General features: G+C 34.8%; 1 protein-coding gene across 7 annotated transcripts in view; it reads right to left on the bottom strand.

Annotated features, from left to right (window-relative positions):
• CNKSR2 (connector enhancer of kinase suppressor of Ras 2) overlaps positions 1-18812 on the bottom strand; it is a 257093-nt gene that overhangs the window by 152042 nt on the left and 86239 nt on the right. For all 7 annotated transcript variants that reach the window (XM_070501997.1, XM_070501999.1, XM_070502002.1 and 4 more), the window contains exon 5: positions 8386-8427. In XM_070501997.1, coding sequence (XP_070358098.1) covers positions 8386-8427 — 42 coding nt within the window. The remainder of the gene's footprint in view (positions 1-8385; positions 8428-18812) is intronic.

Here is an 18812-nt window from a genome sequence, read left to right as displayed (position 1 = left end):
GATTTCACCTTGCTTTACACTCAAAGAGCAAGAGGGGAGCAGTTCATTACAGTTGGATGAGCTTCTGGAAAATCCAGGCACTATATATACAGTTTATGAGCAAATAGGCAACAAATAGCAGAGACCTGGGAGCAACGTCTTCACTTATAGTCGAGAAATTCAAAGTTGCCATATGCGGTTTTATGGAGAAAAGAGCTAATCACACTGTGCCAGTTATGAATTTATTGGCTCTGAGCTCCAAATTCACCCTTCAGTGCTTGCTCTTTGATAATGGACAGGACTCTCCAAGCATTTCTGCATTACAGTGAGCACGACATTAAGTTTCTGTCAGCAGAGGGCACTGGAGGGACACTGCAGGGGGAAGGAGGCTTCTCTTCCAAGTTCCCTTGTGCTGCAAGCAGTTCTGCTTTTTGTTGCTCCTGCTGCATGGTCCATCAGTGGCGTCCATGTGTGGGGACATCCAGTGGTGCCAAGACCACATAATCCCTCAGTGATATCGTAGCCTCAGCCTGGGCTCGATGACCACCATCTTGGGGCCCTCTCAGCCTCATACCCATAGTAGCACCCCACTCTCTCTATGAGCCCTCCCACCAGCATCACTTGCCTGCATCCTGGAAGGTTGTTTCCTGCTTGCCTGGCAAGTATGGACCAGCTCTGGCTTAGGCAACCCAGTGGAGTTGCAACCCCACTGCTTCAATGAATTCTGACGCTCAGCCTGGGGCAAGGTGTCCTCCTACAAGCCGTCCTTCCTTGGGTACTCTACCCAGTCCTAGGTTATGCTTTACAGTCTCTTTACAGCTGTACAGGTATTCATTGTTTAACACCTATTTAGATTAAACTTTCCTTGTTTAAGTTACCACATGATTTCTGTCTCCGGGCTGATTCAACTGCCTTGTTGAAGAAATCTTTACATTTACAGTGACTATAACTGTAGTTTAAAAAAAATCTATAGTGTCTTTGATAACATAAAGATCTCAGGTAAAGATAGTCCTTCAATTTAGCACTTTATGTGGCCATACTGTTTCATACTGATTTTGTGAGTTACTCACTGAAGAATTATGGCATTTAGACCTTAGAAATCACAGATACTCCAATCCCCCAACTTAGGCCAATTTAGTTGTTCACAGTTAGTAAGTGTCAGAATACGGTCAGGACATCAAATCTTTTTAACTCTCAAACTGGTGCTCTTTCTACTACATTTCTATGCCTCACTTGATTCCCCAACAAAAACAAATAGAGAACAAGGATTGTGTGCTCAGAGTTAGTCTGAATATGAAAACATTTTACAACGTATAATGTGTTCAGCAAATGTAATGTTAGCAAGAACACCCATATAAATATGCCAACTTACATATTCTCTATCCAGATCATAATAAGACACACTAAAACAGATTATTTTAATTCGTCATGTATGGCTACATTCCCTTTAGCATATATCCATGCTTTCTTTCTGTCGCAGAAAAGACAAATATTTTCTATCTCCATCATATTCTATCTGGATTTCTTCTTTCCTGCATGAGACATCAGTTGTGGAGAAGTTAATTTAGAGTTAAAATAATTTATAAGGCAATTAGCCACCAAAGTGTCAAAACCTGAAGATACTCTAATAACAACAATCAAGAATCCATGCCTATTTCAGTAATAGTGTTAGCATGCTTCTTTAGGGTGATTACAAAGATAGCAAAGAAGGCTAAGACAGAAGGATCACATTAACTCTGAACATAAAGAAGCATTTTAATGCTTTCCATCTACAAAACTCAGTATTAGAATTCATGTTTTAATGAAATTGACCTTAATTTGTATGCTCAAATGCTACAGTTACAACCAAAATGTCAACCATACTGAAAAAAAAAAAAAAAAAAAACCATCAGTTTGCAATGGCCCAAGACCACAGCTTTAAGAGGCAAGTCTAGCTATAACTGGCAAAGCTGCATTTTCACAGCATCAGGGACCTTCTGAAGACAAATATAAAATTATTTTTACCAAGTCATTAGAGTATCATATTTTCAAGAAATCTCTAGAGATAAAATATTAATATGATCACTTTTATTTTATTAAGGGCATGCTGCTATCCTTATACTTACATCCTGAAGGTTTTGGGCGATTAGGAGAGGAAACCTATCCTTACATAAATGATATGATACAGACGGTGGGGCAAAGTCTAAAATGAGCTCTTTATTTTCTCCTCCAGGCTCTTCCCTTAGACCTAACTGTTGGTTCTGTGCAGTTGCAGCCATTTCTAGTCTACATAGCAGAAAAGGCACAATAATCTCAGCCCAGATGGAGTTTAGGAGTAAAGAACTCATACATTTAAAGACAGAAAAAAATTACACAGTGTTTGTGAAATAAAACTAATAGTTAACATGACAAATAAGACTAATTCATGATCAAACCTAAATAAGGAAAAAAAATAGCTTGTAGAGAAAAGAGAGAGAGAAGAGAGAGCATTCCTGAGAACGTCCTGTAAATTGTAAAGTACCATACAAGTGAAAGACAATCTTAACACTAAAATAATACAATAGGCATTCACTGTATTTATTCCTCCCATTATCTTTATAAAACCCACAGGGGTAAAATGCTAGTACAAAGCAAGTGCCATATACAAGACCACACTGTTGGTTAATGCAAAAGGTGTATCTGAGCTCAGTACAAACTGATGCAAACAATGTGGCTTTAATGATCATGCCTGGCCTGGGATTTCCATGAGTTTATCAAAGCTGACAAGTGTTCCAGGTTCACCAACGAGAGCAGCAGGGCTGTGACAAGCAGAGTAAGTCGGCTACCGCACAAGGTCTGAAATGGCTTCTCAGGAGTGCTTCTCTCTCCAGATTCAAAGACTTCAGTGAAAGGTGGGAGTGAGGACAAAGCAGGGTACAGAACTGAAGAGAACAGATTCTCTATAACTGATTTACTGTATCAAACAAGGATTTGTAGAGAGTACAAACAGATAGGCTCCAACAGGCCAGGGAATGTGCAATCAAGGACAAAGCCTAACTGAGAGGGAAATATCAGATCAATAGAGGTGAACTATATTACTATTTATCATAAGTCAATCACTCAGACATATAGTACATTGATTGTCTGCACTTCCTTTTGTCCTTTATGGCTGCACCCTGCCATCTGTTCCATTATATTTAGTGGCAAATTCCAAGGACACCCAAGTTGTCCAGTCTCCTTTTATTCATTCTCACATTTCATATTAACAAACATCTCTGTGCACCACTGCAACCACCCTATCCCCTTTTCTACTCAGCTTTTTGTTCATTGGAGTTGTGGGGGATCAGAATTGGCCACCCAAAATGTGTCTCTTCGGCTTACTTTTATTTCTTTGTCAGAAAGATTGTCCCTGAGCTAACATCTGTGCCAACTTCCTCTGCCTTATGTGCAATGCTGCCACAGCAGGGCTTGATGAGTGGTGCCAGGTCTGCACCCAGGATCCGAACCTGCAAACCCCGGGCCACCAAAGCAGAATGCAGGAACTTAACCACCACACCAAGTCCCACTTTTGACTATTTCACTATATGTACCATAAAATTATCCATTAAAACTCATCAGGATTATAAATATAATAGAATAAGTATACACTTTTACAATTTTTCATTATAAAAACAATGCAAACTAATTGAGTAAAATTGGGAAGATACTTGAAACAACAAAAAACTCAGCTATTATCTTACCAAGCACAATAAAAATTAATATAGAACATTTTCTTTTTAAATTTTCAACAGTGATGATCTATTCTGTTTATAATGATTTTAATCTGGTTTTTACCTAACATCACCATTTAGAATCTTTCCTTTAACAGTGGCACATAAATATTTTAGGTATATTCATAAGTATAATTTAATCATAAATTATATAGTCATAAATATAATATCAAATAGTAACCATGAATAGCAAATATTTCCTCCTGTGAACGCATCATAGTTTACTGATGCATTCCCCTACTCTTTCTTATTTTTCATTGTGGGGATCAGAATTGGCCACCCCAAAATGTGTCCCCTTGGCTTGATTATTTTTAAGAACAAAAGACTCTGAAAGAAACTCTGACTTTCACCCCCAAACGCCTAAAAGAATTTAAAATAGAAGGCATGTTCCAGAAAGGAGCTAATACCAGAAGATAACCATAACCTAATATAAAACGTGTCTCTCAGGTCACATTGTCTGTAGTTGGCCCATTTGCATTTCCATATCCAGGGAAATTGCCTTTCTCTCCCTTGAAGTCCCAAACCACTAGCCCCAACATCTTCCTTTGTCTTTAGCTAAAAATGGTATTTAAGGTGGCGACCTCAGCCATTCTGGCGAGTTGCTCAGTTTTCCTGGGTTTCTCCCATGTATACATGTCATAAAGCTTTGTTTGGTTTTTTCCTGTTATTCTGTCTCATGTCAATTTAATTCTTAGGCCAGCCAGAAGGACCTAGAGAGGGTAGAGGAAATGTTCTTCCTCCTCTACATCATTTTTATGTATAATGCTGCTATAAACACTTTCTACAGAAAATGTTATTGGGTTTTAGAATTTATTTTTATACAAGATTCCCAAGATAGTATAGGAATATGGACTCTGGAGCCAGGCGGCCTGAATTAAAATCCTCTCTTAAATCCTTTCCAACTGTATCACTTTGGGAAGTCACCTAACCTCTCTGTGCTTCAGTTTTCTGATCTGTAAATGGAGATGATAGCAATAAAACATATAATCATAAGGTTGTTATGAAGACCAAATAAGTCAGTTCATACATAGCTGTTAAAATAGTGCCTGAGGCATATTATAAATATTACATAAATGTTAGTATTAATGTTTTTGAGCCTTGAAATTGCCTAATACTTAGAAAGATTTAATGAATGTACATGCCTAGCAGTAAAGTATGTCCATTCTAATTTCCTCAGATAATCATCACCATTTGGATACTTTCAGTGTGGTTATTATGTGTGTACGTGTTTGTGTTTATGAATTGATAGGTCAAAATTTGTATTTCATTACTATTTTATAGGAAATCCTTGTTTTCTGAGGATAATTGCCACTGGACGGTAACTGTAGTCTTTGTGATTTAATTTAGGAATGCAGAGCTTGTCTCTTTAAAACATGTAAATCCAATGATATTTGTATTATCTTTTTTAATTTGTCATTAACAACCCTCATTTTAAAAACAGTAGTTAGCATTCATACACTTTTTTATTCCTCATCATCTGTTATAGACTCAACGTTTGTGTCTCCCCAAAATCCATACACTGAAACGTAATCGCCAATGTGATAGTATCTGGAGCGTCTGAGAGGTGTTCAGGTCACAACCCTCTTGAATAAGATTAGTGTCCTTATAAAAGAGACCCCAGAGAGCTCCCTTGCCCCTTCCACCACATAACCCTCTATAAACCAGGAAGCAGGGCGTCACTGGACACCAAATCTGGGGCATCCTTATGTTAGACTGCCCAGCCTCCAGAACTGTGAGAAATGCTTGCTGCTTAAGCCACTCAGTCTATGATATTTTTGTTATAGCAGCATGAATGGACTAAAATACCATCTCAACTAGTTTTGTTGTTGACCTCCAGTCCTTTACTACCACAACTTTCCTATTCCGGAATTCAACTTTTGCTTCGTTTACCTGGTAAACTTATTCAAATCTATTTTTCAAAATAATACTTTAATGATCTTGATGATCTAAAAGTATCTTTTTGTTGCTTTCACACATGAATGATAATTTAGTTAGATATAAACATTTTTGGTCACTACTTTTCTTCAAAGATTTATGAATTCTGTTCTACTGTTTTCTGGAAGTTATGGTTTCAGAGAAGACATCTGAATATAATCTAATTTTTGTTTCTTTGAAGTCAAAACCTCTTATCTCTCTCTTCCCACTGGTTGAATGAATGTAGAGTTGCTTCTTGCCACAGAAATTGTAAAATGTTATCAGAAAATATCTTGAAATTATCTTTCCAAAACATTTTCTGCTTTGAATAATCCAAATTTCCAAATTTCTATTCCTATATTATTCTGTCATCTTTAATTGTTTCCTATTGCTTTCTTCCTCAGAAACTAACAACTAGTTAAAGGTAGGTTAACCACAATCTATCCTCTGTAGCCATTATCTTCTCTCATTTTTTGTCTTTTTATTAATTTACTAAATATCTTGAGTGTCATTAAAATTTATCTTGTGTCTCACTGTTTCAATTTTCTGCAATATCTGATCTGCTTTTTACTGCTTTCAGCATGGTTTAATTTCTATTTCCATGTTCTTAGTTTTACAGACTGTTTTCTGAGATCATTTTACGCTCAATTTATAGTGGTCTTATTGTCTTTATAGTATGGTATTCTATTTTAATGCAAACAGTGTTCTTTTGATTCTTATTGAGAACATTAAATAGATGTTCTTTTTTGTTTGAGGAAGATTAGCCCTGAGCTAACATCTGCCGCTAATCCTCCTCTTTTTGCTGAGAAAGACTGGCCCTGAGCTAACATCTGTGCCCATCTTCCTCCATTTTATATGTGGGGACGCCATTTCATACATGTAGGTCTGTGCGCAGGATCCAAGCTGGTGAACCCTGGGCCACTGAAGCAGAGCATGTGAACTTAACTGCCACACCACCAGGATGGCCCCTCAAGAGATGTTCTTAATAAACTTACTTCATGGGAAAGGATTTTCTTCTACTATATGAGAAGATACTTTCTCTTTTCTTTCCCATTTTTTTTTCTTTACTCATACTTAAATAGAGATCTATTTCAGGAAAAAACACACCTCACAACTTTCCTGAGCTATCTCAGTTTACCCAGGTGATGAAGAGCACTCTGATGCTTCTATTGCCTGTGGAATTCCTATGATATAGCAGATTTTCCCAAGTGATAAGCTGTCCTTCCTCTCAACAACTGCCTCCTCTACCCTCCAGACAAAATAAAAATATAGGGATTGGGTCTGGGCTGGGACAGTTGATATTCTAGGGCATAGCTCAACCTACTGTCATCTCTACTCAGTTGTATGAGTACACATATTCAAGTATCAGAGAAACAAGGAGAATGTTCAAATTAATTTACAATTTGATTCTAGACAAGTTCTAACAAAACTCAGGATTTTTATTTTCTATTGCATATAAAAAAACTGGAAAGAAGGTCATCAGATTATACACAATCGTAGGTGGAAGATATTAATATCTTCATTTTACTTATTAAGACAAAGTCTCGCACAAATATCGAATCATTATGTTGTACACTTGAAACTAATATAGTGTTATATATCAATCATATCTCAATAAAAATTAACAAAAATTAAATTGTTAAATTTTACCTGGAATAAAAATAGAACAAAATCTCAAAAAAAGTTAAATCACTTGACAAAGGTCACTGACACAGAAAGTGGTAGAATTAGGATTCAGACATAGTTCTTTAGACTCAAAGTGATTTCTTCACTACCAGAAATCTGGAAAGATACTTTTTTGAAAATTTTGGTTTAAAGAAAGTATTCCAGCATCATATACCAAGTGATACAGTATACTGTTTTATTATTTTTTAAAAATAATCCTTATTGTGAGAAAAGTAACTCAAGTATACCACCTTCTAGTGAAGGCTGGACCATCTTTGCATACAAAGGCCAGGAAGGGAAGTGGAACGATAACATGAAAATATAAGTGCTTTCTGAGCTGAACTGATTGGTGAATGTCATCCACTGTCTTGATCATCATCAGATAGGATCTTTAAATTCTCACTAGCTGGAATGCGTAATTGCCAAAGTAAATGTATTGTATTCATTTCTAAACTTCAATGTTATTTATGCTATCACTCATTTCTAATAGAGGTGAAGAAGTTATTAGTACAGATAAGCATCAACCAAGAAAAGAATTTACAAAGAAAAGCAGCGACTGTTCATTAACAAGAAAGGAAATGCCTTTCTACAAAGTATAATGTACTCATACTTCATTTCCGGTAATAAAATAAAATCTCTGCGAAGTCATCAATTGATTCAACACATATTGCCAAATTAAAATTTGAAGGTTGTTTGGTGAGTACAGAAACAGAGCAAAGGCAGTTTGATTATTTTATGAACTATTTCTCCCAAATGACGATAGAGGTGAATTACTCCTGTTATATAACCAAATACTTTTCTCTGATCTCTTTTTGTCACAGGTGAACACTGAAAAATTCTGATTTCAAATTCTCTTTTCTCTAGACTATTATATTCCAACCTTGCTATATACTACAATCTTAAAATAGTGTATCATACTTTTCTATTATACAATAGAATGTTTATAACTAATATAACCTGTTCTTTTTGATTCTTTTGTACTTTTCCATGAAATTATACAGGATTCACTTTTTTATAGGCTGTAGCTTTTTATTTAATTACTAGCTAAATAGAGAAATAGTTTTCCAATGAAGATGAAAATAAATCCAAGTACACTTACCACATGAAGAATTTTATTCTCTGTTTCATATACAGTACAATCCTGGGGGAAAAAAAAGAAACATACATTAGTTTAAAAAAAAATCCTTTTAAAATATTTTCTTAGGAATTGTACTACCATTTGAAAAAAAGTCTTGACAATTCAAGCAAAAACAGCAAAAAGAATGGGAAAAAAATCTAGAATGCCACGGCTGACCCTATGGCCAAGTGGTTAAGATCGCACACTCCACTTTGGCAGTCCAGGGTTTCTCCGGTTCAGATCCTAGGCGCAGATCTAGCACCCCTCATCAAGCCATGTTGAGGTGGTGTCCTACATAGCAGAGTGAGAAGGACCTACAACTTCAATATACAACTATGTACTGGGGGGCTTTGGGGAGAAGGAAGAAAAGAGAGAAGACTGGCAACAGATGTTAGCTCAGGTGCCAGTCTTTATTAAAAAAATCTGGAATGCCATATGTAGGGATATTCTTACTTTTGCTTAACTGTATTTTCTAATTTTACTAATTTTAAACACACAGAATAAAGGAAAATATACATCAAACAGATGTAAAAACAAATATTAGAAAAACTATTGTAACCATTCCCTATCTAAACTTTTACATGTGATAAATGCATTTTGTTGAAATATTTCCAACATTTCAAATACTAATTTATTATAGATTAGAACATTAAGAAAAACAATATTTATTTCAACAGTCATATCAAAATCTCAAAAAGTTTCATATTTTCAAGTATTGCAAGCTATAAACTATGCTATATATTACGCATTTAAAATTGAGACATGCTACTAATAAACACTAAGTTTACACTTGCCTAAATTTGAGTCCCTGAAATTATAAAAAAAATTAAAAAATCTCCATTGTCTTTTTACCTGCAACGGCTAGACTTACAAGAAGCAGTAATATAGCAAAATGATCTTTGCTTAGAAATTTTGTGTTGTCGTGGCTCTGTTTCCTCAAAGAATTTATAAAATGGATATAACATTAGTAGTACCTAATAAGGGTGTTAAGATTAAATGAGAAAATGAGATAAATGGCTTAGTACAGCATCTGGCATACAGTAAATGATAGATACATGTAACTATGAATTGTTCTGTAACATTATTTAAAAATTTTAAGCTAATTACTTTTACTTCAAAATATAAAGTTAATTATTATTTAGCTATCTAATTTTGAAAAAATATTCATATTCCACAGTACTGCACATTTCAAGGAAGGATAGTCCATTTCATTTTGTTCCCTGAATTTTAACAAAAAGGAATCTTATTCAACATAGTTTTTGATAATGCCATTTTATCACTATATCTTGTCAGAAGTACATATTCTTATCAGGGGCCAAATTTTTAAAGCTAAATTTAGGTCTCATCCCATTTCACAAACTAGGAATACTTAAGCATTGGACCTTGCCATTCTGAAGGGTTCCTGTGCCAAAGGAGAAATTTGTTACAAATATAGTCATATCTATGTCTATATACTTACATAAAGTCAACTCTTACTAATCAAGTATGAATTATGTGTACAGAGGAGCCAAAGTGTAGACAAAACATTTATATTTGGAAAGTGCATTTGTACTTACATCTGAATTTGGAAGAGTCCAATTTTAGAGAATAATTTCAAACACACTAATACTGGGAAGAGATGATTTGGGAAAAGCTGGGAAGTTGCCCAGCTTCCTCATGTTGCCTCAACAGCTTACTTCAGCTGGAATGGAACCAAGTTTCATTATTTACCTACCTTCCCAGAATCAGAGAATATGATTAAATGTCCAAACTTTCAAAAAGATTCTCCTCCAGGAAAAAAGTAAATATAATCTACATGTATATCCTGCTAGTGATACAATAATCACACAGAGAGTAACTATTTCAAATCTCTTTAAAATATAATACTTTATTTGCACATTCCTGGTGGGGTATAACAAAAAGAACTGTTAAATAAAACCTTATAATATTTTCAGTCATTATATTGGCTGCTGACAGTACTGTTGTTATTCTGTTATTGTTTTGTTGAAACTGTTGTGTGTATTTTACAGAAAGAAACAACGGAACCATTATGTGATACTATCATTTTATCACTCTTGGTATCATTGATAAGTAATTTTAGCATGGGAGAAAGCACATACATATATAAGAAGTAAAAACCCTAGAGTTTATATATTATGCATGTAAATGTATGTATAATTTCTTAGCTCTGTCCACTGAAAAGGCATAGAAACAATGATCAACCTAGTAATAAATGAACTCCTCACAGTTAGTAGTCTTCAAATACCATTTCCTAGGCCTTCCTGGAAAATGGCTGATTCTAGATCAGGGATAGGAAAGGTACATGATGAGCTTGGATTATACTGTGACTCAAGATAGAAAGAAGCTATTAAAGACTAAGAGGATTGTGTCAGTAGTACTCAGAAGTCAACACAATGAGATTCTCACAGGCAAGATGGAGCAACTTGAGCATCTAAAAGGATAATAACAACAATAGATGTAAACAGTAAATATTATTAAATATTAAATATATTAATATGTTTGATGCTAGATTATAAACATACTAAATATACCCAAATATATTTACTAACAGTTCAATAATATTGAATATATTAAACTAATTGGACAATGTATAATAAATGTACTTTTCCTCCTGATTCAGCAAATATTAATCAACTGTGCTAGGGCTACAAAGATGAATAAAACATGGCCCCTGACTTAGAGAAGCACAGTTTAAGGAGATAGGCATTCACACAAATAAGTTAAAATACATAGAATTTCAAAGTCTTCACAGTTTTAAGTTGCAATAACTTCAGAAGTGTAAATGTCACAAAATTACACAAATCAACAAGTGAAGTCAATTATTTATATTTTTTAAATATTAATCTATTTCTTATTAAAATTCAACATGACCACTGTGTTGTGCCATACACTGCTTAAGTCAAATTTCAAACTCTGTAAAAACTTTCACCAGCTGCTGCTCCTCAGTGACTAAAAGGATTACATTTGTAATCCTAGCCTTCAGATTATTCAGCGAATGAAGTACTGACACATCCTTGAGAATCTGACATGACCCCACAAGACAAAGTCTAAGGGAGATAAATCAGGTGACTGAAGCAGCTGAATTTTTCCAGTGGTCTAAAAAATTGTCACATACAAATAATAAAATTAAAACCTTACTATTTGAAATAAACAAAACTAAATGATCATAAAAGAAACTGAAGTAATTAATTTTTCAAATGATATTTATGTAAGTTTGTAGCATATTTATACACGTGAAGTTATTAAAGCATAAATCCACACTAAGACTTTTGGGACACCCTTACTTACTATAATGAAGGCAGGATCATGGGGCTGGGGGGAACAGGGTAGGAAACAACTACCTCTGCCTTTAAAAAAAATCAAGAAAGGAGGCTTTTAATTGGATCTTGGAAAAAGTAGGTCTTTAGGCAAAGAAAATAAAGGCTTTACTGCAAAAGCAATGAAACTACACTCAAACACAGTGAAGCTACTGCCGTAATTTTCAGATTTTGGTTCTGTATGTATGTAAGAGTCACTTGGAGAGTGGGTTAAAATGCAGATTCTCAGGTTTACTCCCAGAAATACAGTTTCAGTAGATGTGGACTGGAGGCCCCCAAGATGATTTTGATAAAGAAGGTACTTTGAGAAACACAATCCATTTTATAGGATATCACGTAACAGAAGAATGCCAAATCAAATCAAACCACAATGATCAAATATATAGAATCCATAAAACAGTAAACTAATTTAAAAATAGTATCTACTGGCTAACTCTAAACAGTTCTCAGCTCTTCAGAGCTGTGTTTTGGTTACATGTTCCCCCAATTTATTGATTGCTTTTTTCTTTTTTCCCTCCTAGTAAACTTATTTTTTTTTCTTAATAGCTTACTACTTTGAATAACTGCTTCTACTTGTTCGTATCTCTACCTTCTTTTGGCCAAATCAGCCTGTTCATTATTGAAAGCCAAAAGCTTTCACAAAGGGCAAGTAACAGCATAATAAAAACAAAACAGAACGACACAAAAAGTGCCTATTAACCTGCTACTTTATATTGAGGAGACGAATAGAAATTAAATAAATATGTTCTATTTAGTTGAGCTATAATTTTATAGAGTTCATTTTATCATGCTAAATATTTAAATAGCCCTAGGTACTTTGGGGTATTCATTTTACTACTAAGTTATTTTATTTCCATCAAAATGTGATTTTAAAATATTTTCTTCTCAAGTGTGGGTTTTATTAACACTTTAGGGCCAAATCTTTTCCCAAAAGATCAAACCCCAATTTTTAAAAAGAAAATGGCACTGAATATGGAGAAAGCTACATTTTATGAACCTATTCAATCTCTGGAAAGGTACACCTCTGACGTTCGAGTTATTTTTAGGTTAGGATTAAATTTAGGTTTTTAAAATTGGATTTAGAGTTATGCCACTATACACTCCCAGGAATTCTCGTCAGTAGCTCATGCCGTCTTTTACTGTACATGCAAAATAACACTTGCATCTCTTCTTTATCCTTTTCCAAATATTGCTTCTACAAACCATGTGATGCATATTTAAATGCACCAAATTCCATAAAAACGAGGAGTGTTTCTTCAATTTTGATCACTTTCTTCTTAGAAAAGTACGCACAGAATCAGCCTCCCACAGATGAGCTATGTGCCCACACAGGATCATAATCAAGTTATCCTTTCTGTGAAACAATGATGCAATTCCAATACTGAGCAGAATACATAGAAAAATTTCTATGTATACTTCAAAATTTCTCTTTAGTAGCTCATGCTGTCTTTTACTGTACATGCAAAACAACACTTGCATCTCTTCTTTATCCTTTTCATATAATGCTCCATACTTGATCAACAAGTTTTAAGCACCATGGGGTCATAATGCTCAGTACAAGTAAAATTTCTCATCAACTGTGTAGTATATATAGTCATAAGAATAATACACAGTTCATTAATATTGAATAAAGAGAGTGAAGAGAAATAGTGTATGTATCTAATTCTATATACGATTATATTTCAAGGAACTTTATAGTTACAAATGCTATAAATTTTCATCTGTCTCTTTTTAGTGTAATTATAGTATATTTGTACAAATAATATAAAAAATGTTGTTCTGCTTACAAGTAGTATTTAAATGATCCATCTATGCAAACCTTTGATAACGGTACCTTTATACCATTATCTTTAATAATAGAATAATAGAACACTTTAAATATTCTATTATTAAGCTATCAAAACATCTTCATATGCTTAAGTGATTAATTCACTTAATGAATTAGTCTTATACTCCTACTCATTCATTCACTCATTTATTTACTCAAGCCACAATTCCATTTACCAAGAAGGATTTTTTTTGGGCATATTCTAAATACAATTCACTGTCAGGCGCAATAAGGTGATCAAAGATACATTAAACCTGGTTGTTGGCCATTATCATTATTTAGTGGAAGAGAAAACATTCAAATAATAATACAAGGTGGACAAGATAAATGCTAACAGAAGATCTCATAAAAAGGGAGATAACTTCTGACTTGTTAACTCTGGAATGACCTTCTGGAGGAGATATGTTAGCTGGCCTTAAAATAGCTTTTAAATCTGGAAATTGGGGGTTCACACGGCAAGACCATTTCAGATTGTGCAAACACACTGAACAAAGGCACAATCAGGAGTAAGCAGATCAATTTGGCTAGAGTATAAGATACGTAGGGTGAATGCAGTAGAAAAGAAAGCCTGGAAAATAATATGGATCATATTGTAGAAAGCTACCAATGCTAGGCTGGAGAAATCTTTTTGGTTTTAAAAGGAATAAAATTTGTTTTTTTCTAGAACAATCTATTTTGAAGCCCCATTCCTCTAGGGTAGCAAAAACTTAACTCAGTCAATTGACAATTTCTTGTTACTTTCCCTTGGGAGAGGCTGAAGTCAGGATAGCTTACCTCATGCCATAGTTGGTGTTAAACAGCAATGTGAATGGTGAGTGTGTGTGCTGGCAGTGAGTGGGTGGGAGTGGAGTTCAAACTCTCTGGTCTGGCTAACAACTCCCATAGCCACCTCTTGTTCCTTTTCTCATGGTTCTTTTCCTCTTATTCCTTTCCTTTAGTTACAAGAGTAACTTTGGTGTCAGGTCTCAGGGAATCTCTGCAAAGCTATGTATCTCCCTAAAGTAGACATTTCATCTCTAGGGAAAATGGAGGAGTGCACACTTTACTCTGATACAACGGAGTGCTCACAGATGTGTGAGTATGAGAGGTATGTGATCCAATGTATGTTTTATGAAAATGATGAGGAAGAAGTTGTGGATTTGGAAGGGAGAAAAACTGGAGGCATGGAGATCAGTCAGAACACTCTTTCAATAGAAAATGTGATACGTAATCAGGGCTTGAACTGAGATTATGATGGTGGGAAGGGAGATGAGGAGAGGGGGATGACGTACATGTAGCCAAGAATGAGAGAACTGGTTGACTGATTCATTAGATACAGAGAATAATGAGGAGGAGAACATCAAACATTACTCCAGGGGTTCAAGTCTGAGCAGACAGATGAATGACATAGTAGAGAGGGCAGGAGGTAAGAATTTGGGGAGAACAATATAATATTTTGGTTATGTGAAACTAGAAGTGGCTGAGAGACAGGACATATTATACAAAGCTGTCCAGCAAGCAGCTCAAAACGCTGAATTAGATCTAAAATAGTGACCAGTCTAGGAGATATTTACATTGAAGTGATAGTTAAAGGTACAAGAGAAAAACAACAACAAATTTGTCAAAAAAGATTATGTATAGTGAGAAGATAGGTGAGGACAGAAGCTCAGACAATGCTTATGTTTAGGAGCCAGATGGAGGAAGAGTTAGTTGCTTGGCCAGGAGTAAATAGAGAAAGTGGTGTTACAGAAACATATCTAATAAAACTTACATCAACAACAGTCATAATAACATGTTCTATGTCTGCGCTACCTAATTCAATAGTCATTAGACACATGTGGCTATTGAAGACGTAAAATGTGGCTAGTGCAAATGAGGAACTGAATTTGTAATTTTACTTAATTTAAATTTACATTTCAATTGCCACATGCAGCTAGTGGTAACCATGTTAGACAGCAGCACAGGTCTAGAGAAATCTAGTATAGTCAATCCAACCGTTACAAAACAGAAAGGCAATTAACTAGAATTTCAAACAAATAATAGTAAAAGCAATATCTGGGAAGAAAACATGAAGGGATTTAATTCCCGGTTATTAACCAGATGCTGCACTTTTTTTTTTCCTTCAGCAAAGAGCAGATTCCAGACTATGATGACATCTACAGTAGCAACACAGTATAATGAAACCAATACTCTCTGTAGGATAATATATGGAAAAAAGCCATGAAAAGGAACTCAAAAGTACCCATCACATACTTTTGTGGGCAGAGAGAAAGCAGTGCCAGGGATAAAAGATTTGCAATGGATGGAAGATAAAAGCCCAAACTAAATTTAGATTCATCAAAGATGGAGAGCTGACTGAGGATCCTGAGAATGGAGGAGAACGTCCATGGTGAATAGGCACAGGCGTTCTTGCTGACGTGTTATCAAAACGCCATTGTTTAACTCTAATTTCAGATATATAAACGTCCTTGGTAAACAAGGCAGAGGTATAATCACCCCACGAGTGCCTCCTTGGCAATCCCTTCACCATTTTGACTGGCCCAATGACCACAAACTTGTTAGTGTTCCTGTGGTTGTTTTGGGATTGAAAAGAGGAAGGTTCACGAAGGATGGCATCTATTAAAATTTTAAAACGATCAATTTTTAAATGAACTGGCTAAGATTTTCATTAGGTTAAATAAGGTCACAAGATGTAACATAAAAAGAGCAATAAACAAAGGATGGAAGGAGAATGTGAGTGGGCATGACTGTAGTGGCTGTCTAGTCTTTCTGTCAGTGAACATAGCCATAGTCTTCTACACTTTGCATCGAATTCCTCTTCAAAATTCTGCTTCAGTTCCCCCCAGGAGGTCATCTAAAATGAAGCCCCATTTGGCTCCAATCATTCTAGTCTTTCAGTTGACAATGAGAGACTAATGTTCCAATAGTTGAATGAGTGTGGAAACTAATCTTTTAGCATATAGAGACTTGGGGTGCAGGCAGAAGTGAAGCTGACTGTTTTTTTCAGCATCCAAACGGCTCTCTAACAAATCCAAAAACCACTGAGGCTTTTCAAGATTGAAGTGTCAAAAGGGATAAAAACTAAAAATGTCAAGTCAAGATACCAATGACCAGAAATCTCCTTAAGGTAAGACTGTGATCTCTGTAACTTCAATAACTTAGTTTTGACAATCTGAAGAGGCAATGAGCTAACTCCCACTATGAACTAAGTTTGTTTATTCTGCAAGTCTTGGGTCAAGACCTTAATGGTTCTGAACGGCCTATAGGATTACTACTAACTGTACATATTTTATGTTTACCTATTTGTTAGTCTTAGTCTCTACCATTAGATGGTCAATATTTTCAAAGAAGGAACCCTATATTCAATTGCACTGTCTCTTTAATTTCTCAAGGTGCTCTGTATACTCTATAATCTGATTTTATCAGCTATGATTATTTTATTCCATTGATTCTCTATTTTCACATTCTATAATAAACATTTTACATTGGTTCTATAGGTTAGGTATACAAAAGGAACTTTTAAAGCCATATTTCTTAAAACAAAATTTCTAATTGCCAAACAAACTAGTACAGTACATTTAGTTTCTTCACACTTATTTTGTACAAAAATAGACTGAGTTTCACAGTTTTAAAATCATTTTAAACATGAGTTTGATTTTAAACTTTAATCTGCATGATCTCAGCAGATATTTTCAACAAAAGTAATTGGGCCTTTCTCTGCATGAAGATTCATATTATGTAAAAGATATCAAGAATTTTATATTCATACAATGAAGCTAACATTTCTTTGTAATAAAGAGCCTCTCTAGTTTCCAGATATTCAAGTTACTTATTATAATGACCATCTAACATACCACAAGGGAAAGAAAATCTATAGAGTTTAAGTGATGGGAGACAAGTTTTCCCTTGTGACAAATTCAACTAGAGTTCAAGCAAAGATAAACACCACATCCCATTAAAAATAAAAATTATAAATTAAACATTAATTCTTCAATTCAAGATCATCCACTTGGCTGCCAGAAAATAAGTGGAAGTTATGCTATATTTGAAACAAATTCCAAGTATTAATTTAAAAAATTTCTTAGCCTATACAGCTTTGCTCTTTTTATCTATTTAGATTGCATTTTCTTAGACAAAATGTAACCATTTATATACAGTAACTGTGTGCAATATTTGAAAAAATGCCATTTATACCCAAGCACTCAATAAATATTTTTAGATCACTGATGATAAGATATTTAAATCCTAATAAATACCAAATTGCCCAAGTAATAGTACTAGCTTAAATCTAGGCTTAATTTGGTACACTTTCAAAAGAGATACTACGCAGAATCAGTACCCATTTAGGGTTTCCTAGTAGTAACACTGAGTGATTATAAGGCAGAATTTGATGCTCTGAAAAAATTCAAGAAGTCTTCCCCCTCCCAGCAAACCTACCACCCATATTCCAGTAGATTATACTTAAAATACTAAGGGAGACGCACACGCATACAAATACAGTATTGAGGAGAGAGAAGCAGCTCTTCAAACTCAACCTTTATCAAGCTGTTTTTGTGATATTTAAAATTTTTCCCCATAATTTTGTTTCCTTGTATTCAAATAAACAATGTTGTCCTTAAAATTCTAGTACAATGATATACTGAAATTCCTTATAGATTCATTGCTGTGGCAGATTTGTATTATGATTTCTAAATATACACTTCCTTGTTTTAAGGGAAAAGTAAACTTCCTTGAGCCACTGAAGTCAGCCATGGATATGTGACTTATTTTCACCAACGAAATGTGAAAAATTATGTCTCATTTCCTTGTAGAAACTTTAAGAACCAGTGCATAGTTCACCATGTTCTCTTTTCTTCCCCCTGCCACGATGACCAGCAGTGTTCAAGAAGAGGCTACTCTGGGCTTTGAAGTAAGAGGATGTGGAGTAGAGCTATAGCAACTCAGGACGGACATGGAACATGAGCACTGGACATGAGTATTATTAAAAGCCACTAACATTTTCAGGTTGTTTGTTATTGCAGCATAATCCAGCTTACCTTGATTGACACAATCCTCCACCAAATACAACGGGAAAACACACATGCAAATGAAGACCTAACTAATGCAGAGCTGAATGCAAGAACTATTCCATGAATTTTACATGCTGTACCTCTTCATTTCAGGAAATATGAGTGCTATTTTTCAGAGATGCTATGTCATTCCTCACACATTGTAGTTCACAAGCAACCTCCCATTACATTCGGCTACTTTCATGCAAATCTAGTCTTTTCCCATCTTGTATTTAT

The sequence above is a fragment of the Equus asinus genome, chromosome X (genome assembly GCF_041296235.1).
Source record: "Equus asinus isolate D_3611 breed Donkey chromosome X, EquAss-T2T_v2, whole genome shotgun sequence".
Taxonomy (NCBI): Eukaryota; Metazoa; Chordata; class Mammalia; order Perissodactyla; family Equidae; genus Equus; species Equus asinus.
The sequence above is the reverse complement of the archived record's forward strand: the minus strand, read 5'-3'. Positions and strand labels throughout refer to the sequence as shown.